Source organism: Vulpes vulpes, chromosome 12 (genome assembly GCF_048418805.1).
Source record: "Vulpes vulpes isolate BD-2025 chromosome 12, VulVul3, whole genome shotgun sequence".
In the NCBI taxonomy this organism is placed as follows: Eukaryota; Metazoa; Chordata; class Mammalia; order Carnivora; family Canidae; genus Vulpes; species Vulpes vulpes.
In genome coordinates, this window is record NC_132791.1 from 149,868,164 (window position 1) to 149,895,185 (window position 27,022).

At 41.8% G+C, this 27,022-nt stretch overlaps 1 protein-coding gene across 12 annotated transcripts in view; it reads right to left on the minus strand.

The window, feature by feature from the left end:
- Nucleotides 1–450: 450 nt before the first annotated feature.
- NFIA (nuclear factor I A) overlaps nucleotides 451–27,022 on the minus strand; it is a 576,588-nt gene continuing 550,016 nt past the window's right edge. For all 12 annotated transcript variants that reach the window (XM_072730767.1, XM_072730768.1, XM_072730766.1 and 9 more), the window contains one exon: nucleotides 451–7,869. In XM_072730767.1, coding sequence (XP_072586868.1) covers nucleotides 7,852–7,869 — 18 coding nt within the window. In that variant the 3' untranslated portion in view covers nucleotides 451–7,851. The remainder of the gene's footprint in view (nucleotides 7,870–27,022) is intronic.

A 27,022-nucleotide genomic window follows, 5' to 3' on the forward strand; every position in this document is an offset into this window, starting at 1 on the left:
GACCCCTTTCAGTAAAGATACAAGTCTCAGCTGTGTGGAGCTCCTCCTTGGAGCGCCCAGGTTCTGGTAGCTCAACCTTTCCCTTCTGGGTCCCCAGCCCCAGGGCTGGTGGCTGTAACCTACGGTTCCTTACCTCCAGGCTACTGCAGAGCCTCCTCTTGGAAAACCTACTGGGCCCTATTCCTGACTCCTCATGGGGCCCTGATACAACACCTAAAGCACAATATCAGGCACGTCAGAAGCACAGGGGAATGAACGTTAAGCCTCCCGTTTGGTGAACTGGGCGAGAAAATCAGCAGTGCCCATTAGAACTCTGTGAAGGGCGTGATGTGCTTGGCATCTATTAAGGATAATGCAAACTCCACGGTGCAGAAAGGCTGATCCATCCCCTTAACTGTCACTCAAATACAACCGCCCAGGTTGTGATTCAAAAGCAAATGATGACACAGCTTCCAGAGCATTAGCAATTTTTTATTTTTCCTTTTTTGTTGCATAGGAAATGCAGTACTTGCTTCCAGTAATTGTATCGTAATGTGAGAAGGTGGTAGCACTAATGGTTGAATACAAGAGTTAAACTAATCCACACCAGCTCAAAAAACCTGTGGAGATTTAGTTGAATAAGAATGGACGCCCACAGTGATTCTCAACCAATTACAAATTTTCACAGAACACAGTAAAACTAAAAGGGTAGCTATGAGAGTCAATACAAGTATACTAGAGGCACAGGGGGCCCGGCTCATAAAAACAAATGTCAAACCAAGTTATTAACACGGGGGGGTGTTTAGTTTCACAACAGATCTCTTTTCATCTCTGGAAGTGTTCGGTGCCCTCCCCCCGCAATTTGAAATGAAAAACCCGAGGTATCTTGAATGGGCAGATTTCCAAGGGTGGTGGGAAAGGTCCCCAGGGAACCTTGTTCTGCGTAACAGGTCAGAGGTGTAGGGAAGGGGGATCATGTATTTGACTTGGAAAGTCTCTCGTGAGGACCTCCTAGGACCCGACAAAGCTCCAGCTCTTGGTCTAGTAAGTATCTCAGGATAACACTACCAAATGCGTTCACAGTGCAGACAGGCTGGTCTGAGACCAGGGAGAAAAAAATGAACCTGGCAGGTCTCTCAAACCTCCATTCCCACATAGCCAGTGGCCTGGTGACCTTCGGTTGGGATGTTAGAAAAAAAAAAAAGTGCTGATGTATATGTATGAGTACTACTAAAAATATAAATTAAAAAAAATTAAAAAAATGGAAAAATAAGAATAACGCAAATAGAATCAAAGGTGGGAGAGCTTCTGTCATTTTGAGAAGTGGAGCATAAAGAACAGCAGGAAAAATAGCCCAATTCCTAGGACACCTTTTGTCCTTAATAGCACTGTGGAGATATAAGAGTTCACATTGCGTGACCTGGTGAGTGTTTTCTACCGTGAAGGCGCTCTGGTTGGATTAGAGGTGGCACTTCCACCACATATTCCTGCGGCCCAGACACATTTTGGAAATTGTGTTTTTTGAATGAAATCGCATAAGGAGCCCACATGTGAAACTTGTGATGCCTGGCACCCAGGCGAGGTCCTGCCCCCCACACTGCCGCCTCCCGGTGCTGGTGGCCTCGACTGCAGGCGGTCCCCTTGTTCTGAGCATCTCTGGTACCTACTCCCCATCTCCCCGTTCTCCTCATCTGGTTATGTAACCCTTTGGGGGCACAAAAGGCAGATGGGTGCTGGTTTAGGGGAAAAAAAAAGTGAGATGAAACTGATTTAATTTGGGAAGCAAGTAGTTTCGAATTTAGACCAAAAAAAAAGTATATTTAAAAAAAAAATCCCGTGTTAATAGCAAACTCCTTTTTCTTATGAATCGGGCCCAAAGTTTGTACAGAGTTTTATTTTTGAAGAAAATATTGCAACTGTGCATGAAACTAAATAGCCATGTGATTTCTTAAAGATTTTTTCTTTTTTTCTTTTTTTCTTTTAATATGAGGAAGTCTGGTGTGAAGACGGATCAAGCATGGGTACCTGGCTGAACATTGTCCATTAAGAAAACGCTTCAGGGTCAGCATAGCTTCGGTCGAGAGTCAAGGAAAAATGTCCCTCGCTTGGAAATGTTCTCAGAGTTTCTTCGTAGCACAGTTCTCGAAATACAAATGGTCGTTTTGAGACAAAAGTCTTGCCAGGGACTGATTTCTGAAATCAACCACCCATGCTTGTCCCCTGGGAAAAGGAAAACAAAAAAACGAAAAAGAAAACAAAAACACAGTAATACTGAATTTAAGTAAATGTATACCTCCAAAATACTGAAAACAGCCGAAATCAAGAAAGAATTTGCGTTCTCAGTGAAATACCTTTAAACCTAGCTGACAAGAACCAAGTCAGAAAAAAAGACTAACATAACTTTGAGTAATATTCATACAGTTCACTAAGCATTATGGAATAGCATGCATTAATATTGTACGGTTATTTTACATCACCTATACCAGAAGATCCTGACTGACAGACAGCGAAGGCTACCGGTGTAGAAAAATCTTACTTCAGAAGAGCAATATAATACAGATTTCACAGGCACTACATTTTAATATATCAGGTATTATGCTGGTTTTCTTATAATTCTTTCTGTCCTAAAGCTGGCATTATAACAATGACCAAAAAGGCAAGGATTGAAGTAAACGGAAAGTAGATACCAAAGTTGATATAGTTTTTTTTTCTTCAGATAGATTAGTGCATAGTTCTCATGCAGATAAACACTGCTATGCATTTACACTGTTGGAAAGCAGAGTGAATTGAGCCCAAGTTGTCACATTGGTGTAAATCATTTTGTCAGCCTGTAATAGCACCATGTAATGGATTTGCATTAAACATTAAATTGATTTCAGAATTGGTGACACAGTATTCACTACAGTTAAGTGCTATGGAACAGCTTCAATGTTACCTGCTATCTATCAAAGCAATTTTCATCCCACTGCTTTTTTATTGGAAAAAATAAAAGGAAAACATACACGACACTAATTAGGCAAATGCACAGCCTTGGACGTGGAGAAGGCAGAGCGGGTTTACTGTCAAACAGTAAATACATGCATTGACTTCAGGACAAAATTGGCCTTGGAAGCCGATTTGAACGAAAGCTCTGCCGGTGGGCAGTGCAGCTTTCTGAGACTGTCCTGGGACAGGTCTCCGGGGGTGGGTGGTGAGGTGCCACTGAAGCTCTCCTTACACTACCATGCCAGTTGTGTTTTAAATTTGTTCTATGGAGGCCTGCTACCGGGAAAAAAAGAACAAAACACTTAAAGAAATAAAAAAGAAAGAAAGCAAAAAGAAAGAAAGAAAGAGAGACAGAGAGACGACCACCACTATGGACAAAAAGATATTTCCAGAGATGTGATGCAAAGTACATTAAATGACATTCCTAGAAATTCCTCCCCCCAAAAAAAATCACAAGTAAAAAAACTGTTTTTCTTAATCCAGATTTCATAAATTATAACAGAATTCAAAGTTTATGGGGATAAGGGTTTGAAAAGTAAAAGACAAACTTTTTGAGATGGGTTTTGCATATTCCTGTGGGCTGACTGAACACCGTGACTCTGGAAAATGTGGGTTCCCTTACACTTCGACTGTCAGAGAATGAAGAATGCAAGCGTGGGGAGGTGTACCTGCTGGCCAGAGGGGGAAGGGCGCCCACACCCGACTCTGGGTGGAGGGGAGAGTGGGGAGGGTCTGACACCAATACCCGCCAGGCCAGGGAGTGAAGAGACAGAAAAGTTTGCTCGAGCCTCAGAGGAAAGTAAAAGGCTCTGGGTTGGAATGAGTGGCATTAGCGGGAGGGCCTCTGCCCATGAATGATCAGAAAAGGAGCATTTTGGTGGCAGGGGAGTGGATCAGGGTGAAAAAAAGAAAAAGCATACAGAAAAATGATCAGATTTAGTGTTTGTGCCTCTGACTTCAGTTCCCAAAGAAAAAACATGGAGAGGGATTTGGGGGACTTCTCTTTGCTGATATTGTCAATGCCATTTGACGGGAGAGAAAAAATTCAAATGTGTCTCGGAATCAAGGGCGGGGCCTTGGAAGTTGGGCCAGCCCTCAGCCTGTCAGTCTACACACCCCAGGTAGCAAAGTCTTCCTCAAACATCTTCTCTTGGCTTTCATCTAAAAAGGTAAACACTCGGATTGTTGGTGTTTCTTTTTTCCTGCTTGATCACAACTGAACTACAGTTTCCTGCTGCTTTCTGGACAATGAAACATTAACAAAAATGTAACTTAGTGTATTTAATACTTGACCCCTGTTCGTTATCACCCTAGACTGCCTCCTTAATGTTTTAAAGCCTTTAAAACATTTTTTTTTCCTGCAAATCTTGTTCAGAGTTCCCTAATTTTAGCTTCATCAAACTTAATACAACAAAATACCTTCAAAAATACAGCATACCTGTAACGTCCATTTACAATGGTTTTTCAGTAGACCTATACTTCACAAGCATAGGAATATGCTATACCATTGAGAGAAAAAATAACTGTATTTAAATACTTACAAAAAAAAAAAAAAGGAAACAGGAAAGTTTTAAACTTAAATCCAGTTCCCAAAGGGGGGTAGGGGCGGGAAAGAAAGAAAAGCAATTCTATGAACGCTGCCTTTATAATGGACAATCAGAAATTTCACTAGGCTAATTTGACAGAAATTTTTCCTCATTTAAACAACATTACAAAAGTCCTGCATTATAAAATAGGGTAGAATAAATCAGTGTAATCAATAAAACTATACAACAATACAAATTACATATCTTCTGAGTGGGCAGTTTATTCTCTCTCTTTGCAGTCATGACTACAACATGCTCACTAAAAACCACTAAAACTGCCCAAACTATTGCTTAGTTTGTTTTGTTTTTAAAAAAAGGGTGCAATTTTATTGTATATACAACCAATTTCCTGGTAATACCTTGGCTTATCGCAAGGTTCTGACAAAATGTTTGTCTAGGCTTTTTTCCCTTCACTGTGAAGCACTGAAAAGCTGCTATTTTTTTTCTTTTTTTTTTCCTTTTTTCCTTTTTTTAGTGCACATATGTCATAATAAAGTAATGCCCAGCTAAGTGCTATAGGGGAAGGCAAAGTATGCTGGCTGGCTATAGGAAGTGACACCATATACTGACAATCACACCATACAACAGCGCCAAACGACTATTCAACCACTTATCAGACACATATGAAAATCCAAAATGTTTTATTTTATTTTTTTTTCCTTAAATAGAGATAACCAGTAAACAATTTTCAGAACTTGGAAGTTTAAAAACGTGCATATAAAAATGGGCATTATATACTTTTTTATTGAATGTGGATTGACTGCGGTCTGCTAAGAAAAATGGGGTGTGGGAGCTGAAGAAAAAGGAAGTTGTCTTTTTTTTAAGGCTTGCTTGTGAAAGGAACAGTTGTAAAAACAAAATTGCTTGAAGCAGGGTCAGCTTAGTGCTTCACAGTTTGACTGCTTCTCTAAGAGGAGCCCTTCCTGCGCACGTGCATTCAAAAAATCACAAAAAAAGTACAAAGACAAACACCTAAAACACACTGCGTCAAGTGCAGCACCGACTTTGGTCAAATAAAAAAAAATAAAAGAAAAATTAATAATCGCTAAGCTTTTCTACACGATATAAGCAGGTATTGCATATTTTCATATATCTGGGAGGGGGGAAATAAAGGAAGACTCCAAATAAATTGTAAAATGCAGCAACATCCAAAATACTGATATTCTAAGCCATCTACAGATCTCAGAATAGCACTGCCACTGACCACAGAGGACAATAAAGACTACTCCTATCTGCGGAACAACTAACTCTCTATTTAGTTCTAGATGTTGAAACTGACGATGGCTGACATAAAAGTCACATTTACAAAAAGTGTCTCCAAATGCTTGACGAGGGAAAAACCCCTTTCAATAGAGGAGCATGTGCAACAATTCCACAAATAATCGCTATCCAGGGCAAGGCACATTGATATGGAATTTTTGTTTTCGTGCAAATTAAGGAAAAAAAACAAAACAAAACAACATTGTTTCGGGGGGAAAGATGAGGAGCAAAGTGTCTTCCCAAGAATTTCAGTTACTTGATTGTATAGGACAGTAGTAGAACCCTTCTGAAGGGCTGAAAAACATAGTTTAAAGGCAAGTGCCTAGAGTAGGGATTACAATATTGTGTCTTAATGCACTCTACTTTATCCTACATTAACTATATAAAAATTAGTTACTAACACTAGAACATGCAGAGACTTTCTCTGATCAGCAGGGCTTGCCAACCAGAACGTATATATATGTATAGTATAGGAAACCTTCTTGAAGTTGCATGGGAAGCAAAGGGGTGCTTCGCTGTCTGGTAGAAAAATCACTTGCACTTTTTTTTGTTATTTTTTTGTTTTTTTGTGTGTGTATTTTTTTTTTTTTTACATAAGATACAGGACATTTGGGGGTGCAAACTTTTTTTTTCCCTAACAGGTACCCTTGATCTGAATGGGCACCAGCATTTGTGTCAGTATTGGTTTCATTATTATTATTATTATTTTTTTCCCATAGCCCAGTTCAGGGGCACAAAGGTCTTTTAAAAGTTCTGGACAATCTCTGGTACAATGAAGTGTCTGATAACTGATAAATCCTATGTTGCTGGATACATGTAAAAATTTTCAGAATTGGCATAATCCATTATAATAGTGACTTCTAGCTTATAAAATTAACAGATACCATGATTTCATTTTAGTTATGTGCTTCAATAACAGAAAATAATTAATTAGCATTTAATGTAGTTAACATATTGTGGTAAAAGCACCATTAGATTTGTTTTTTTGTTTTTTTTTTTTAAATTTTCCTTCAGTTTTTAAAGGGATACAAGTTTAACAATAAAAAACATAAAAAGCAAAAATAGCTCCCCTTTTTCTTGCAAGGCTGTTTTTTACCCCGATAATTTAGAGTCCTGGGGTGGAAGGACTTGAAAAACAAAAATAGAATTTTCAACAATCTCTATCTTACAAAGATATTTAGCTATCCAATGAAATTGCACTTTACTCATTTCAAAATTCGATTGTTTTGATTGATTCCTGTCAGTTTCTGTCAAAACAGACCATCTTCCCCATTTCCATGTGAATTTGTGTGTCATTGTTGAAATTGTTGAAAAAATGTTTTTTTTTTAAATGTAAGTGCAGCATTTCACAACTTTTAAAAAACTGAATAGTAGTAGTAGTAGTTTGTCATTTCGGAATTGTTCTGCAACGTGAGTGGATTCACTGTCCTTGTGGGCCATGTTATATATTTAACTGCTGACTGCTGAACCAAACCAAACTAAAAGAAAAAATAAAAAAGGAACATAACTGCATTTTCTTTTTCCAATGTGTTACAGAAAAACATTGCCCTTTGACTGTCCCGTAAGTTATATATTGCAGATCTCAGCTACTACAAAAGATTTAGTTCTCCATGTGTCTCCTGATGACTCAAGGAGGCTCACACCTGTGTGGGTAAATTCATGAAATACTGTGAAACAGCCAGGCTCCGTAAGGAAAGTGTGTTACAACGGGAAGTCAGTGAGCAAGGGTAGACCTCCACTCGCCACATCACCTAATGCTCACGCTACCACGGAAACACTCCAAATGTTACAAAGCCCAACCATTTCCAGCACCATATGAGAAAATTACAACAGTCCCTAAAGTATTTAAAAAAAAATCCCAAAAGGTTATGGCCTTTGCTGTTTGACCATAATGCTCGCTGTTTCCATGTACAAGTTGATTTGATTCTCCCCTTCCACTGACAGTGAAGTTGTAACCGCGCTGGGTTGAGGATGCGTCCATGTTACAGAGTTGAGAAGGGGTCAGGTGGTCTGTCTGGTGGATGGTGGGACGCTGCGACTTTTATCCCAGGTACCAGGACTGGAAGACAAAAAGGAAAGAACGATTAGAGGTATAATTTGGAAAGTAAAATATTTTAGAAGTTGCCCTTCTGACCATGAAATTGGGATCTGTATTAGGCATGAAGGCTGTGGGTGGGGGTGCGGTACAGGGGCAGATTTTCTGGGTAAGGTAGAAGGGAATGACAAACAGTAGTAAATCTTGAGTCACTGAAGCTGATCTTATTTCTCTGAAGTTGAAACTCAGCGTCTTCACTGGGGTTTACAAACGTTCTGAGTGTGTCTCAAAAATAAAGTATTTATGTCTGCTTGATATATATATAGGTTTTGCAGTCTGGTGGGGGCAGTTATAGGAGGGCAAGAAGCTTGATCATCTTGTCACTGAGCCCTCAGTGCCCAGCACAGTGCCAGGAGTAAAAGGTTCTCAACAAACAAGTGTCGAATAAATGGACAATGGGTGAGGGAAGAGGTTTCCTGTGCCAACCAATGTCTACTTTGATGATTTTTCACATCTCCTTTTCAATGAGATGTAGGCACTAAAGATGGTATTGTGACATTCTCTGAACAGGCGCAGATGATCAATAGTGATAGAAAAATAGGGGCGGTGAAGTAGAAAAAGTGCTGTATGAAGAGTTCTGCAGGATTTGGGCAAGTCACAGCACCTCCTTGATACCCAGTTTCCTTTATGTGTGCCTGAGATAGATTTTATGAGGTAAAATGCTCCTTTGGCTCAGTGTTTCTAAGATAATTTATCAAAAATGATATATAATAATCAAATGGGATCAAGATTCCACCCTATTAACTGCCATGATGTCCAAAGGACATAAATGAGGCCATTGCATAGCCTCTGTTCTTGTTTATGTTCAATCAGCACTTATTTAGAGCCTTCCATATGCCTGCTGGGCCCAGTTACCAGTTACCTTTTCCTTTCAAAAATCCTCAGGTGATTGGCTTTGGACAACATCACTTTATATGCTGGCAATTCTTTCTCTGTTGGCTAACCAAAGTGACCAGTTATGGTCTAATATCAGAGTTGGTTTCTCAAGTGAAACAGAAGTGTTTAGCTTTTGCCAACTTCTCCCTAGAGATGCCCTGCCAAATTCACCACATTCATCATCATTCACAGAAAAATCACCAACTTCTAGCAAAAGTGAATGTCTCTGAAGACTGAGTTGGCAGTATCAGAAAGGGGTACATTTGAGTGGGTTCAGTCAGACTTTCATTGGTGCCCAAGAGATTCAACTAGGTAAAGGACAGCCTCTGATCCCAGGGGGAAGTGGCAAAATGATAGCTACGTGGAGGTGGGTATGAGATTTCCTGGTCGCACAAGCTACCTCTGATTTCCAGAGGACTTGAAAAAGCCAGGCCTGAATCGAAAAACTACTCATCCTGTGTAACTTTTAGATATTCTTCTTTGACCACATGCTTGGAGGAACACAATAAAGCCTCTTGTGTCCCGAAAGGAAATCATCCTGGCAAATACAAATGGCCTAAATCTAACTGGACAAAAGGAGGGGGGTGGGGGGAGAAAGGACAGGGGTGGCAAGCCCCAAGCTGTATTTCCAGGAGGCTTCTCCCAGTAGCTCACTGATCCGTGCGTGCTACGGCCTCCGTCTCTCGCTAACAAAACAGTATCCAAGTTTGGGTGCGGCGAGTAACGCTTACGGCATTTCTGTCCTCACACTTTCTAAGTCGGTGGTGAAATTCCAGCCTTCTTCAATCTGACGCTGCATAGTAGCTATTGAAGCACACACGGGGGACCCAGTGAGTCAGCAGGGGGAGCAGTTTTCCATACCACAGTTTCTGGACACAACCTCAGTGCACTACAAAAATCTGCAGTGCCTCTGCACTTCTCTTAAAAAGCAAAGCAAAAAAAAAAAAAAAAAAAAAAAAAAGTTTCTTCACACATCTTACTATTCAGTGTGCGCCTTGCCGACAAGGTTACCCCAGAGCAGCTCTGTAATCCTTCACTGAAATAGGCTTTATTGATTGCTCTGGTCTATTGTTCTCTTTTCAAGTCCCCCAAGTTCAAGTTCATCCTGGTGTTACATCATGTCTGGTTGCTAAGAGCAACCAGACAGACCCAGACGTGACTATCATTAGCAAGAAACCCTCCGCTCTCCTCCCACCAACCTTCCAGTGGCTCTGACGTAGCAAGCCCACTGCAAACACATTGAAGTATTTATTCTGCCTAATTTATGACCTACACGGCAAGCGAGACCCCCACTCCAAAAACCAACACTGTTGTATATTTAATTAATCTGTCTTTCTCTGGCACTTGGGAAAGTTAGACAAAGGACTAATTATTGTGTTTCACTCTCCACACTTTTCTTTGGGGGTGTGTGTGTGAATATTTGCATGGGAAAGAAAACCACAAGGCCTAGCATTGCCCCCCCCCCCCACTTTTTCTTTTTTGCCCTATTGACATTTCATGAAATACTTTAGCTGCTTAAGGGAATTAGAAAAAAAATGCGATGTGAATGTTACTCCTTCTGAGTTGGTATTCAGTAACACAAATCAACTCATGACATGTTTAAATTTAAATGCTAACCACACACTCTCAGAGTTACTTTAAAGGTTAGTTTTTAATCAATAGAAGTTGCTGACTCTGGGTTTTTGAGCTGCGCACTGCAGCTCTTGGGCTTTTGTCTACCGTTAGAGCTTTCAAACTTTTTTTTTCCTTGAGATGATTTTAGCAATGATTTTCAGACACAGAAGGCTATTGTGCTCTGACCAGCAACATATCAATAGAGAAGCGAGTTGCCCTGTGGTGTGGTGTCAATATGACTCCTGAAGGCATGGGTTGGGGGTCTTTAATAACCCATGAAAAAAACTTAATTAACCCTTTCAGGCCCAAACCAAAACCTATTCTTAAACTTTTTCACTCCTGTAATTTGACCATTAGTACTTATTTCAACATCACACTAATCTTCATGACAATTAACCCAGCTACTTGACCAAGGCTTCCCCTTGCCCCCCACCCCTGAATGGGAAGTCAATCGGTTAGTGGAACCACACAGGGAATTTGTTTTTTGTTTTTTTTGAGGCTTTTTTTGGGGGTGGGGGATAAGCTCTCTTTGATTAAATCATTTATTTGCCGAGATGGCAGATAAGTAGTTACAATAATAAAAAAACAAAAAACTCATCCATTTCACCTAATTATTTTCTCAGGATCAGTTTGTGGCTGAAGACGCTCTTAATTTCTTTATGATGAATGACGAATGTGATAGTTGCACATGTATTTGCCACTTGATTTCTAGAAACTTCCACAAACTACTAGTAACATCAAGTAGACAAGATAGTATTTGGAAAAGCCCACTTTTATCTTGTGACATTTTCTTAGAAAATCTACTATGCAAGCAGCGCGAGTTTCAAAACATTACTTGAAGAATGACACTGAGCATTTTTTTCCTTGGGCCATACAAGAGAAATACAAAAGTAATCTGAGGTTGTTAAACTGTTGGGGCTGAGTAGCAGCAAATCACTGGGAAAATGGTGCCACATTGAAAAAAATTCATTTATGGAGAGTCAAAATATTGTCTTCTGACATTTACTGACACAAGCTTACATTTCATATGGTTTCTGCCTTCCTACTTTATAACCCCTTAATCTAACCTACTGTATCCAGATGGACTACAAAGGAATCTCTGTCCCTTATCTGCAGTGAGTTCCAATATTACAATACAATATAGGACGATGTTATCTTGATACATTTACATTAAGGAAGTAAACACAGAGCTTTGATCTATTTTTTCCTCAGGGACTTTCAGCTATAGTTGTTTTGGAGGTCCATAAATCCACACTCCCACAGAGGCTCCAGTTCAGTAAAATTAGTCTGTTACATTCACAATTTCTACAGTTTGGGATGTGCTGGGGGTGAGAGCGGTGGAGGGGGTTGGTGGTGATTGTCCTCTCTCAGTGTTCAAGGTGAAACATCAAAAGAAACCTTGCCGTCCAGGACCAGAGCTCAGCTTTCCTTTTCTCCAGTCAAATGAAGAAGTAATCTCATCAGGTTGGAAAGTGCTGACTAAGGATTTAATAAAGTGCCTGCAGATGTGGCGTCTCTAAGGTATTCAACTCATGTAATGCAAAACAGCTCCACACTGAATGTGCTTATAAAATTTCATTTAACCATTGCAGCGCGAAATTTTTTTTCTTCACCGTTCTCTAAGGAGTTTTATCACACTTCCCACCCCTTAATTTACAGCTCTATGAAAGTTCGAATCCCATTCTGCTGGGATTCTGGAATACTCACAGTAGTCAGGTTTTATGAACCATAAACAATATCCATCCGGCTGCATCCTAAACAGGGAGGCTGGGAGGGCTGTAGGCACCTTTGCCAGTGCCAGGCTCCTTCCTTTCTTATGCCCCATGGAGAGCTGTTAGGAAACTCTTTGCCAAAATTTGGTCATGAGGTGGCCTAAGACAAGGTTGACTAAGACGACTCCTTCGTTAACAACAGACATTCTAATGTGAATAACAACTTTTTTTTTCTCCAAAGGCCTTTTATATACTCTTCTCACTGAGAGGGCAGGATGTATATTTTAACGATGAAAGGAAATACAAGTCTGTTTGAGATAGCTATATTTTACTGTAACCAAAAAAAAAAAAAAAAAAAGAGAGAGAGAGAGAGAGAGAGAGGGTGCAGGGGGTGGAGAGGGGGAGGGTGGCACAGACTGTGACGCAGCAGAATCTGTTTTTCAGATTAAAAAGTTAAACAAAAGGCCTCGAGGGCAAAGTTGAACAGTGCGGAAGGAGGCTGTTAATGTGGAATCCAGAACTGGGTGTGACACTTCGCTTTCTTCTCCAGGCAAGGTGGGTTATTTAAGGACATTCACATACGTAAAACGGAGACATGCAGACACAGGGAGGCCTGTCTCCACTCCCCCAGCAGGCCTGACTCTTCATCAGCCCCAAAGAGTTCTCTACCAACCAGGACTGCATGAGTTGTGGGCACCATTTTGACTCTTCTCAAGTGGCTCACACTCACCCAGTTAGTCATTTTTGGCTTCCTGCTCTTCTATGGATGAGCCAAAGCCCACTGCTTAGCCCAAATGAGTTGCTCTTGGCAAATCAGCCCAAAGCCTGGTAGCTCCATTCAGCCCCCCAACCCTTTCAATACAACAGAAATGGACAGGCCTTCTGGGTTTCTAGCATCAGTTAGCCATCATTTTGGAGCATTTCTTCACTCATGCCACAAGCACTAGGGGCCTCACACGTGCTATGTATGTTAGGCTCTGGGGATAGAATGTGTACAGTAAACAGGTCCTGCCCTTAAGGAGCTGTTGTGCAGAAAGACGCCACCGGATTGCAGCCTTCTATACCTTTCAAGATACCAGGAACCCTGCCCTTCTCATAGTAGGGTCTTTACCAACCGAATATCGACTGATGGGGCTGAACATCTGATGTCCCAGGGACTCTGGGTTGAGTCCTACTTTTTCCCTTAGCTCGTTGTATGACTTTAAGTAAGCAGGTCTCTGCCCTAGGCCTCCAGAGACCTGCTGAGAGGACTCATTCTGCATGACAGCAGAGGAGAGGGGTGGGGGGTTTACACTGGTTTCTTCTGGAAAAGGTGGCATGCTATATACACAGGTGTCAGTTACTGGGATTGCCAGCCACGGGCTTTGATCTCTGCCGTCATTTTTCTTGTCTGATTTTGTTAATTAAAGAAAGCCTGTTTTCAATAACGCTAAACCAAGACTTGTTTATTGTACAGGAAACTATTAAAACATTAATGGGCCATGATTGGCCCTACTTACCTTTGTGGCCTTATCTTTTCACTGCTTGTACTCAACACTTGTGCTGTGTTAAACTTCTTCCAGATTCCCCAAAGCCAAATGCTTTCTCCCTGCTGGGCCTTGGCACGGGTGATCCCACTCTCCTTGGCTTTGCTAACACTTGCTAGTTCTTGCATTCTCAGATTAGCATCCCTTCTTCCAAGGGGTCTTTCTCCAGGCCTTTAGTCCTGGGGTTTACCTCTGTCACAGTCTCTGAACTGTAATTACCTGTTCTCTCCCCAAGAAAATGGATCTCTTCTTGAGTGTGGCATCCCCAGTGTCTTGCCCAGCGGCTGGTGCAGAGTAAGCACTTACTAAATGCGGTTGAATAAAGGAAGGCAGGCAGGCAGGCAGGCAGGCAGAAATGAGCTGTCCCTAAGATTCTCTCGAAGCCTGGTGTCAGTTACCCCAACAAGGCATTTAGATGGATGACTTCTAGCATAGCTGTACCACATCCATGCTCATGCCACATGGCCATGCTTCCCCAAATGACAGGTGCTCTCCGGAGAGGGAGAGAGAGAAAGAGACACGCAGGTCTCCACAAGCTGCCCCAGGCAGTTCTGATGGAACAGTTCTTGCAGTAGGGCCAACTGTGGCCAACTGCGTCAGTAGCACGTGCAATAGTTTTGTAACATGGACGGCTGCCTACTTACTACAAGCACAGAGGAGTTGTCCAAACCACCGCTCCCTGGAGAGTGACCGTGCTGCTCCCGGCCAAGACCTCCGTTTGGTTCAAACCTCAAGACGGGAAAACACTAATCTTTTTGCCCAATAAGCCATCCAGCACCTCCAAACCTTGAGAGTACACACACAATCCAATTATTCCGACTGTAGTTCCAAAGTCTAAATCTTTCACCATCTTCCAACCTGCCCTAGTGTCTGCCTCACTATCAACAATTTTTTTTTTTTTTTTTTTGGTCTCCCTTTACATTTTCATCTGAGTAACCTTTTACCTCATGAAACCAAAGACTTTTTTGAATTAACAGTGGTGTTCTGGCCCACTCACATTCACTCTGCAGACCTCCCTCTCAGAGGGCTGTATGCCCCGTGGTGGGGTGAGGGCCCCAGAGGTGGAGTTAGCAGAATCCCATCGTCCAACTAGTACACACTGCCCTGTACTAGTTAAGTCATGTCAGGGAAGTTAGCATTCCCGAGTCTCAGTTTTAGACTCCATCAAATGGAGAGAACAACCTGACCAGTTTTTATGTGGCTTAGATGAGCTAATGCTTGGATAGAGGCAAGCCCAGAAAACCAGGATGTCAGGGGAAATGGCCTAACATGTGTCTGGGCCCTCAGGTCCACGTGAGACCCTGGGAAGACCTGTTCCCTTGGAAAGTCACCGCTCAACAAGGCAGCTCTCTCAGACTTAATGATATAATTTCTTAGTTAAAAGTAGCAGCTGTGTCGGTTCCATCCCACCCCCCCCCCCCATTGCAAGAGAAAGTTCTTGAGAAAATAAAAATCTGTCTTTAATTGCGGTATTAAAATCAGAGCAGCGAAACTAACCACACAAAAGGAATTGGCTCAAGTTTATGAAAGGCATTTGGGCCCTTGCCTTGCAAGGCTAAACTGCACGCCTTGGAAGTTGGGGGGGAGCGGGGGAGCGGGGCGGCGGGGAGGGAGGGAGTAGTCAGGCAACCAAGTGGGCCAGAAACAATCCTATTTTGGTTTTTGTTAGCGAATGGCATACTACATAGATCAGAGACTTCTTATAAAATACAAACCCCCACTGTACACAAAGCACAGGAAAATGTGAGGAAAAAAGGGAAAAACTAAAAGCAGCTTAGGGTGTGTTAACGCTGCTATTCTGTCAGCTTAAAGAGTATTTTATGCTTGATCAACAGCTCTTTTTTTATTGTGCTTTTCTTTCATTCATTCAAGACATCAAAGCCGGGCGCCACCAGTGTACCTGCCCTTCTGGAGCCGCTTGTGAGGGGGTTCTAATGAAGCACGACTCTGGGAGCCGGAGACCCCCGTGGACACGGCAGTTCAAAGGGAATATTTCAACAATGATTACATTTTGTAAATCTTTTTATGAAAGAGACAGCTTATTTCCTGCTTTTTCATGAAAAATAGATTCTATCCATTAAAGTGAGCCCGCGCCACGGAAGCTGCTTGAGATCTGAGGTGCGGCGTGGAGATTAAGGGGACAACGGCCCGATGAAATCGTCCAGAGTTCCTATCTGTTGGGCGAGGATGGCACTGCCGGATTCTCTGGGTGGAGCCGCGACAGTGCGCTGGATGGCTCTGCGAACGGAAATGCAGTGACAATGGGGCTCCGCGGTTTATTTTCAGCCAGGCCTGGTGTTTATTGTTTGTTCCTTTTTACTCATTTTTGATTCCACAAAGTCCAGACCAAGTACCAGAAGGCATCAGGCAACCCCTTTGATTGCACAGAGGAAAGATGAAAGATTTTAGTTACAGATTCATTAAATGCTGTTATTTTAGTGCCCCGAAATGGGACGAACCCTTTCACGTGTGGGAAGTTAGCCATTAAAAGGCTGGCTCTGGTCTGAAGATACAATACAGGCTTTATTACTGGCCAATGTCTGCCCTGAAAGGCAAAAAAATAAAGAAGGCAGGCTACCCTTTGGTAATTTTTGATTTTCAGTATTAAGATAATCTTTCCTCTGGTCTTTCTTTCTTTCTTTCTTTTCTTTTTTTCTTTTTTTTTTGGTGGCAGGGAGAGTTGAGTACAGTCGGCACGGAGGAGAATATGATTTCCTAGGGAGCTATGAAATGAAAAAAAAAAGTATGTTTTCTGCACATCAGATTCCGACTTTAATTAAATGCCTGTTGTCTAACAAGTGCAGACAGTCACACTTGGGGCTGGCCCAATGGTGGCCCAGGGAGGTAACCTTTCTTGTTTAAAAAGAGAGGCGTGGGAGTGGAGGTCAGAGCTCAGCAGAGCGTGGCCACATTGTAATAATCATTCCACCCGGTGCTTCTCCGCTCCTGTTCTTCCCCCAGAGCTGAAAAGCCCTTCCCCAACACACTCAGGTTCACAGCACATCTATCATGTAGATTTAGTGTTCAGATTGCGCAGGTAGAAAAGGTCTGGAAAGGGGAAAAAATAACATGAAAGCGAAAAGTCCAGTTCTTACAAAAAGGCTCCCAGAGACGTCCTGCAATAGAGCGATGGAGGATCTGATACTTTGCCAGAAACGAATTCCCAAACTAACCTTTTCAGCCAAGAAGCCCTTTAGGCACTGGATGGCACCTGCCACCTCTGGACCTTTCCACCCCAGCTGGTGCCCACTGGCACGACCCACAGCACAGGTCTTTGCTTCTTACCCCCTTAATCACCCTCTGTTCACGGTAGGGGCTCCCTCCTCCTGTCCTTTCCAGCCTCCTTTCCTGCCCGCTCCCAGCCCTCCAGCCAGTCTCTTTCTCTCCTTCTCCACCTGGGTTTGAGCCCCTCACAGGAATTAGGGCAGACCCCCTCCTCTCCCAAAGGCTGCCCAAACCAACAGTCCTTCCTACTTCATTCACTGGATTAAGAAAAGAAGCGCAGGAGAACGCACTCAGTTGCAACCACAACCACCCCACCCAGCAGCTGGAATGGAAGATTTCTGTAGTGAGCCAAAGAAACCAGGTTTAGAAGTAGAATGGGGGTGGAAAGTGGAGGAGGCTGCTGTATCTCAGTTCTCAGATTCACGAGGACAGTGAGATGTACCTGAGCACTGGACTGTGAATTGGAAGCCTCAGCTCAGGCACTGGCTGCCCTGGGACTGGCATCCCGGGAGGCCATCACTCTGATTCTACTTACTAAGATCTCAGTCCTTAACTTTCTTGACCTTCTGGGAACACCTGTTTTTCCATTTCACTGGTTCCAGGAGTCAGTGACAGTGTGGATGGGATACTAGGGTAAAACTGGTCACACCCCTCATTGAGCTGAGAGTGAACTTGGCCATGGAGAAAGCTAGAGACCTAAGTTTTAGTCTCTGTGACTTCGGGGCCCAGGGGTGGGGGGGGGTGGTGAAGGTCCAACCTAACTTATCTGCAAAGCAGGCCTGGGTGTACCAGTTACCCACAGCATTTGGAGGCAATAACAAACACAAAAAGATGAAACATTCAAATACTGGCCTAAATGATTTTGAAATACCAGCCAGAAGAGTAATGAGCAGCAGGGCCATGGGAGGTGTGGCTGTGATCTGGAAGACATGGGGTGGGAGTCAAGATTTCCTCTGGGCCAATTACCCTTGATAGAAATGGAATGATTTCCCCCGGCCTAGTCAAAGCTTCATGTGACATCCCCGAATGCACAAACCAGGGATCAGTGAACAATGCTTTCCTCCTTCTTCTGAAAATGTGGTAGGATTTAGGGTTTTATGGCAACACAACTTGTCTTTGTTAAGACGTGACTTGCAAAACAAACCCACATGGGGGAGTTGGCAGTTTCAAATGACAGTATTTTTTTTTTTAATGCTGAAACAGCAAATGCTTTTTATGTTCAGATTTATTTCCTTCTAAATTTGTAGATTAAATTTAAAACTAAGCGATATTCATTACTACAAACGATTCGATTCTTCCTGAATATTTCTAGGGGAGGTGAGTGGGAAGCTTCTGGGTGGGGTTGGGTGGGGAACTGAACAAAGACAAGATCCTATAACCTTAGTATTCGGTGTGAAGCGTCTCATCAATGGTTTGGCCATATACATAAGATGTATGACTGGCAGAGCTACTTGGCTTCCCTGGCAGGAGTCTATGCTTCTTGGAGAGAGGTAATATCATCCTAACACAGCAAATTTACTGCACTTTTATCTTTCTAGTCATGACTTTGGAGGTGGTGAAGATCTCCCAAGCAAAGATTACCAAAGACAGATTTAAGAATGTGTTTTATAAAATCAAACATGGTAACAAAATCACCTACTTTGTTTTCAGGTAAGTTCTACCAGGTAGGGCTCTCCCAGTAAATCACATCTGGGAACAAAGTTAGAACTCACGCACTCAGTGCTAATCTAGAACAGTTACACATTCCGCTATCACTTTATTATATTTTAATGAAACCAATTACACATTGGACTGTGATACATTCATGGGCTCCTTAAATACCCTTTTCTCTTGTTAAGTCACCATATGGATGGGAGATGCTATTGTTCTTTTTGCAAGAATGGTGGGAAGTTTTTTTTTTTATTTTCTTTTTCAGTATATAAGTTTTATTTATTTTTTTTAATTAATTTTTATTGGTGTTCAATTTACCAACATACAGAAAAACACCCAGTGCTCATCCCGTCAAGTGTCTACCTCAGTGCCCGTCACCCATTCCCCTCCAACACCCGCCCTCCTCCCCTTCCACCACCCCTAGTTCGTTTTCCCGAGTTAGGAGTCTTTATGTTCTGTCTCCCTTCCTGATATTTCCCAACATATCTTTTCCCTTCCTTTATATTCCCTTTCACTATTATTCATATTCCCCAAATGAATGAGAACATACACTGTTTGTCCTTCTCCGATTGACTTATTTCACTCAGCATAATACCCTCCAGTTCCATCCACGTTGAAGCAAATGGTGGGTATTTGTCGTTTCTAATTGCTGAGTAATATTCCATTGTATACATAAACCACATCTTCTTTATCCATTCATCTTTCGATGGACACCGAGGCTCCTTCATGGTGGGAAGTTTAAATGATACCTCTTAACTTTCACTGGATTCTGCAATCACAAAAATCTTGCAGCTCTACCACTGTCTTAAAGGCATTGAATTAAAAAAAAAATACTTGAAGATTTTTTTCTTTCTCTTCGAGGAGTGAATTGTCTGAGCTAAAATATGGCTTCCTGTTGTACTCCATCAGCCTTTTGGTGGTGTTTTTCAGGAACAGGTTTACGAGTTCAAGTTCAGGTTTAAACTAAATAAAACACTCTTCAGGAGTTTATAACTGAGCCTCATTTACATGTGTTCCCTCTGAGCTCTGTCGGCCTCAGTGTGCTAGTTTCCAAGGCTTGGTGAAGGAATGTTTTACAGTTGGAATCTGTACGGCTTTCTCAGTCATTTCAGACTCTGAGGCTGAGTAGCACAAGCTTTAGTTAGTATTCAAAGTTTCCTCAGATCTGCCATAAAGTCAAAGAAAGAGAAAAAGAAAGACAAGGCAGGGGCCAACTGTATCTTCTTAATTTTCCCTGTAAGGCTTTCAAGTTAACATTCCAGTTGAAAAGTGAGTAACAGATTCTAGATATATGTTCTAGAATTCCAAAGCCAGGACTCTGAATTTCTCTGCAATTGTCTTCAGCGTTTCTATGAAACTGGTCAATGCATATTTATTCTCTCCAAATATAAAGACTAGAGTTTGCTAAACTGGTTTTCTGCCTTGAAAATGTAGATAAAGAGTGTTATGAAGATAAATGTCCCCAACCCAAAAGGGATCCCATATTGTGTTTATGAAAAAAACCTAAGGGATTTTTGAGGTCAGAAAGGTCTTAGGGATTTTCCCGGAAATAAAGGTACACTGGAGAGGAAGAAGTAGCTATTTTGGGTTGGGGACTATAAAAGAGTTTAAGTAGGGATCATAAATGCTATTATAGAGAACCAATCTGGAGAGAGCTGAGTTCATGAATCACCGAGGTTAAGACTAAGCGAGGGTCCAGGAGTTCAGAGAAAGCAGCCATTGTCTTCATGGGCAGATATGGAAAGAGAACCAGAGAAATAGCACCATGGACTCTGCCACTCACTTCTCTCTGAAATTCGAGTTTATCTAGTGAGAAAGCAGGTACAGGAGTAATAAACCAATGATGCAGGGCCTGAGAGTTACTTTCTAGCATCTCTTTACACTGGGATGCTTCTTTCCTGATAGGTGAGCACATCCAGCATCACTGTGGGATGTGGCACTCCCAGCTTCAGCAGCTGTCTCCCTGCAGAGTGATATGTGATGAATCAAATAGTTTAAGAAAAATTAAGCACTGCTGTGGGTGTTAGAGAAGAATCTACCTGGCCAAGGGAGGATGGTGCAAAGAGTCCACAATGAATCTGAGTCTTAGTGCGTGCCTCTGTTAAGAAGGGATTAAGACCACCTTCCTAGCATTGTGGTTGTGAGGATAAATGGAAATGATATATGAAAGTGCTTTGTGTCTTAACAAGACTATGCAGAACTGATGCTTGTTTTATGGTATTCTTTTCTGACAGGAAAGACAGAAACCTCATCTTTCTATGCCAGTCACTGCTCCTCTTGGCCTAGTACAATGATAGGCAGTCATTTTTCTTGAATAAATACAATAACAGCAATTGTATGCTAGCCATGTATTCTTCCTTCAATCCCCTGAACTTAGACTAGTTCAAAGGCTGAGAAACATCAAGGATTCTCTAAAAACAAGTTAAATGTGAATAAGCTTCTAAATAAAACTCTTTGCTATGAAAGTAAGTTTCTTCTACTGGATAAGACATGAATAAAATGTAGAATCATTGAGATGATATTCTGAAGGAATGGACAGTAAAAGAAGTCTCTTTTGGGACAGCAGTTCACTTACGGTGATTGAGTGGATGGGCTCGTAACCCTAAGAGTTTGTCAGCCTCTGGCCAGGACTGATTGGCCATTCTGGCAGAAAGATGATAATTTGCATAGGAGATAGTCTCTGCTAATCCCACTGGTCAGTCATCCACAGATTCTTGAGAGTCATGTTCTTTCTTTCATCTAGGTTTATTTTCTTTTTTCTTTTTCATAGATATATGATTTGGACTCCTTCTCCACTGCCTTTTGGATTCTGCTGTTCAAGGTTGCTATAGGAAACAAACATAACTGGCTAACGTGACTTTTTTTTTTAAAGTTATTCTGACAAAATGGTGGATGGGAGGAATTTGAAACTCGAGATGGTTTGCAGATTTTCCTGAGGATTTAATTTACCAATGTGAATTTTAATTGTTTGGAAGATAAAATAATTTGACAGTCAACCTGGTAAGTTCAAAAAGTTGGGGCAGCTCCAGTGGCCCAGCGCCTTCAGCCCAGGGCGTGATCCTGGAGACCCGGAATCGAGTCCCGTGTTGGGCTCCCTGCATGGAGCCTGCTTCTCCCTCTGCCTGTGTCTCTGCCTCTCTCTCTCTATCTCTCATGAATAAATAAATAAAATCTTAAAAAAAAAAAAAAGTTGTTCACTTGTTAGTGTGTTGGTAGGTAGATGCAGGTCTAATGTTTTTAAACCGATGCTGAATCCTTTGGTCAAACAGTAGCCTTATTCTATGATTTTCTGCAAGAAACAGAGAGCACCAAATCTGGAAACATACTGGCTTAAGAGAGCTACACAGAAGGCATGGGCTGAAGAGGACAAGCTATTTCCTAGAAGCCAATTAGACCCTTGGAGAAGCTGCCTTCTTTCTTCCGCTCCCTTAGCGTTAGTTATTCAGTGGCGTCAATAGCTCATCTTACCATGCAGCTTAATTTGTGCCTGGTTCTTATTCTAAGCAAGCAGCCAGGAAGGGGTGTAAAGGGGGGCAGTCCAGATTTGACAGCACTGACCCTATGGCTGAGGAGCATTAGTGAATTCCATAAGGAGTATCAAGCAGCAGTTCTTAGTTTACAAAGGTCATTGTGATGCAAGGCCCAGGGGAAGCGAAGAGCCAAGCAAGCAGCCTTCCTGGAAGATGGTGGGGGTGGGAGAAAGAGGAAGAATGATGTTTTTAGGAGGGTGGGGGTGAAGAGAAGTGGGTACATCTTTAGACTTTGACAGGGAAAAATATTTGGGAAGAGGCCAACTGTGAGATGCAGCATGGCCCTAGCTGGCTGGTAATGATGTAACAAATAGCAACATTCAGAGCTATCCAGATACCAGGGAGAACAACTGGCAGATATTAAAATCATTATAAGATGTGAAATTATACCTCTCACTGCTTCATTATCACTATATTTCATAATATTTGTCTAGAAAGGCACACAAAGCCTATCAGGTTAAATTAATCCTAATGATCAATTTTAGTTTTATTCTAATTAAACAATTTCAATTTAATTAATGCGAGCACAGAAATTAGTCAAAATTACAAATGTAAATGTTGAACTTTAAATCAAAGGTCCTCCCTGCTCTCTGCCTCCTGTAGAAGCACTTTAAAGTGTTTGCCTGGGAAAGTAGATGGGAATTTTAACCTTTGTCTATACTGTGAAGGACGAAAGTTAAGAAACTGTGCAAGCAAAAGCTACCCAGGAGCACAGACAGACCCGCCCACACCCACATCCACAGGGTACACCCACAGGGCAGTTTAGCAGGAGAAATTCTGTGAGGTAGACTTTCGAATTACACACTTTTGTTCCCGAGGATTCCAATGCACTCAGGTCAGTCTAATGGATATAGGGCTTTTATAAAACACCTCTGTAAAATAGAGGCCACGCACCCATTTCCTATGGCAGAGATTCAACCACCAGTCCCTTTCCTCCCTGGTGTGGGATACCCTACATTCCAGTTCCCCTTTGCCTCTGGTTAGCCTCGTGCCCTTGGAGGCTCTTTCACCTCCTTGGGCTTTGGGTCTCTTGAATGGAGGTGCTGTTTTATCAAAATGACACAGGCTTTATTCCAAAATGCACTTAAAGTTGTATCTGGAAAATGATGGTGTCTAGAGTAGATCATCTTTTTTTTTTTTTAATTTAAAGATTTTATTATTTATTCATGAGAGACACACAGAGGCAGAGACATAGGCCGAGGGAGAAGCAGGCTCCCTGTGAGGAGCCTGATGCGGGACTCCATCCCAGGACCTCGGGATCCCAACCTGAGCCAAAGGCAGATGCTTAACCACTGAGCCACCCAGGTATCCCTAGAGTAGATCATCTTTAAGGAAATTACCAGCTTCAATATTCCATATTTCTATAACTTCAAAAAATACTGGCATCTTAAAATAGATCTGAAAATGGTAAGGGGTATCTGTATCTGAGTCATCCTGTAAAGACATGCAAATAACCTTTTCTCTTAATGAAAATCCAATGTAGATGGAATCCAGAGTTCCAAAAATTTAAGGAAGGAAAGGACGTGGTGGATGAATTTTTTTTTTTTTTTTCTAAAAAGAGAAGAAGACGGAGGGGGGTGGCAGCACATGCAAAAAATGTGAAATAGAAAAAACAATAATAAAAAGAAATGCATTTCACTTTTTGTATTTAAACACTTCTGTACTGGTGAATCATACCAAATAACAGGCCTGTAGCGTAGCAGATTCTTGGTCTTAGCAGAATGTTATATGTGGCGTAAGATTCTATGTTATTGCCCTTACATTCATAAAACAGCCACAACTTCTTTTCCCACAAGGAAGCCTTCATACATGATCTTCCATTTTGACTTGTTCCCAATTGCATATGAGAATTATTTGATAGCAATCAATCCACTATCACTGTTCAGGGACATTATAGGAGAACAGCAGAGTAATTTAACAATATAGTTGATTAGTGTAATAATCATCATTAAATGTAGTAATGATAGTGGGATTCCCCTTACCTTGGTTAATGACCATAGACAATTCATTTCTTGACTGCCAGTGGTAGAAATGGTTTTTGAAATATTAACTTCTGCCCCATGGGAATGACACTTAGCCCACCACATTTAATTTTTGACCTTCACTGAACAGCATGATCCTAATCCCTTGATTTTATAATCTTAACTAGGAAACATTAAAATATGGATTGACTCCAGTTGGCAGGAATCTTTATGTTCTTTTCAGTAAAAAAGCTATAAATCCAATGGTTGACCTTTTATTTCCAGGTCACAAATGACACCCACTCACTTTTGTCCGTTCACATAGGATTTATGTTAGGGTCTACAGGTATAAGCCATGAAAGTTGAACTTTAATGAAATGTCTTTCAAAGATGTGCACTTAACCAAAAATTTCCCACAAAAAAATTAGCAGATAGCCTTTTAAAAATAGCTATTATATCTTCAGGTTCATGGCTGGCCTCAACTAAATCTATTTTTCACTTGTAGTAAGTTTCCTCTAATACTATTATTTTTCTGAGGATAAAAATTAGGCGTGTGTTTGGGATGATAATAGTACCTTAGTTCCCAATTTAGATTTCTAAACTGAAAGATTTCTGAAATGTTCTCTCTTGCCATCACCATAATTCATCTATCTCCAGCTGAAAAATGTTCCCTGTCCTTTTTCACAAAATCAATTGTATTGATGGGAGGCGTTCTGTGTTGTCAATCAGGGAAATGCAAGTTGATGGGACCCCAAAGCAGTGAGATAAGGTAAGGAATACCAAACTTGCTCAGGTCCACACCATCTGAGGGAGGTCAATGCTTCCCATAATACTCTTCCTGTCATGTAGCACCCTGTCACAATTAATAATGTAGAAGGAGCTGATTAACTTAAGTAAAGTGCTCTCTGCTGTGTAAACACATAAAGATCTATGAGGCAAAAAAAAAAAAAAGCAAAAAGAGGGAGGGCAGGAAAGAAAAAAACATCATTTTTATTTTTCATGTGGATGCATTCTCACTTTCCATTCTTCTCTTGTAACAATTACTGTACCAGCCACTCTGACAGAGTCAATAAATTGATCTGAGTCTTGATGCAGCAGCAAAGCAGACTGATCTGATACACCATTATCTGTAGTGGAGAGTGTGTGTGTGTGGGGGGCGGTTTGGGTGCACTTGGGTGGCTGAGGGCAAGGGGGAGAAATCCGCAAAGGCAAGTCAGTGTCACTCTGGATAGGTAATTAGTGCTCTACATGGAGTTTCTGGAGAGATGAATGCATCCGTGGTGTGCTGTGTGCATGAGCATGTGTGCACGCGTGTGTGTGTGCATGTTTAGAAGTGGCAGAGAAAAAGAAGCCTTCGACTTGGCTAAAGGATGCAGCCTAAGTAATACCGTATGCACCACTTATTTAGGTCCCTGCGGTATTTCAGTCACTCAAACAGATCTGCAATTCAATGAGGATCACCACCCCATTAGAACTAATCATGTCAGCTGTGTATCTGACAAAATAAACATTCAGAAACTGTGCTCCTAGGTTCATAACGTTTTTTGCACTGGGATTTTTTTCTTCTCTCCCTCATCCAGCATAAAGTTTAATAGTTTTTTAATATGAAATTATAACATACATACAAACTCTCCGTATGCATTTCTCAGTGTATTTTGCCTCCCAACCAGAAACTGCAGCTGTTAGATGAGCTTTAACTTGCTCCTTGGGAGTATGCTAAGTATGTTCTTAATAAATAAATATCATTCCACTTGCTAATGAGAGAATTAATGGCACAACTTATGGAACACGGATGTGGGAGGATGGGGGGAGAAGAGACTCAGCTTAGGGGGACATGACCAGATCACCTCTGGGGTTTTCACCATATTAACATTTCTGGGTTCCTATGGGCAATCACAGATCCCTGGTCCTAAAGATGAATGAGATACATCCTGCCTGACCTCTGGTGCTTTACAGAGATTCAATTCTAAGAGGCGAACAAGCAGCAGCACACATCCGCAGCTCTCCATGTGCCAGGGAAGGGTGCTGAGGGCTTTATAACCTAACCATGTTCAATCTTTATAAAACTCCAAGCAGCACGCACAGATTTCCAATTTTATAAATGTGACCTCTGAGGTTCAGAAAGGCTAAAAACTACCCCCAGATCACTATAATAGTCTCAGATTGCCGTAGCAGAATATCCTAAACTGGGTTGCTCAAATAACATTAAATATCTGAAAATCTTGTTTTCTCACAGTTCTGGAGGCTCGGAGGTCCAATGTCAAGGTTCTAGCTCATCTGTACCTGACTAGTCCCTGAGGGTCCTCTTCCTGGCTTGCAGGTGGCTGCCTTCTCACCAGTCCTCATGTGGCCGAGACAGTACCAGCTCTCTGGTGTCTCTTTTTACACCCGCACTAATCCCATCATGAGCTCCTCCCACCCCACAGATAAACCTCTTTCCCAAAGTCCCCATCTTCAAATACCATTGCAGTGGGGGCTAGGGTTTCAGAATATGAATTTTGGCAGGGTAGGGGTAGGAGGAAAGGGGGAACAACACAATTCAGTTGACAGCAGTCAAGTACTGAGATGAATCAAAATCAAGTCTGTCTGGCTTCAGCGCATGTCTTCTTTCCTATATTGCACTGCCCAGGAGAGGAGGGTGCCTCATGATCACAGGTCTTCAAACTACTAATATCTGTAAAATCCTGTACCTAAGGACTGTTAAAGGAAGCTAGGTTAAAGTTGCTTCACCTATAGAGATCCCTCTGTGTCCTTCACCTGCTTCCCACCTTCCACAGAATAAAGTCCAATTGCCTTACCATTGTATAAAGTAATGTATTTATTCATGACTAGACCCTAACTTCCTAGCCTCATTATTCAACGTTCTCTGCCATTTACATTAACAGACATACCAAACAGAGTAATGTTCTTCAAACTGCTACTCTTTTGCACGTGCTGTTCCCCCTGTCTGGAATGGAATGTTGTCTGTCTCCTTCGAGACCAGCTCATGTGTCATCTCGTCTACAATATCTACCATGAGTGCC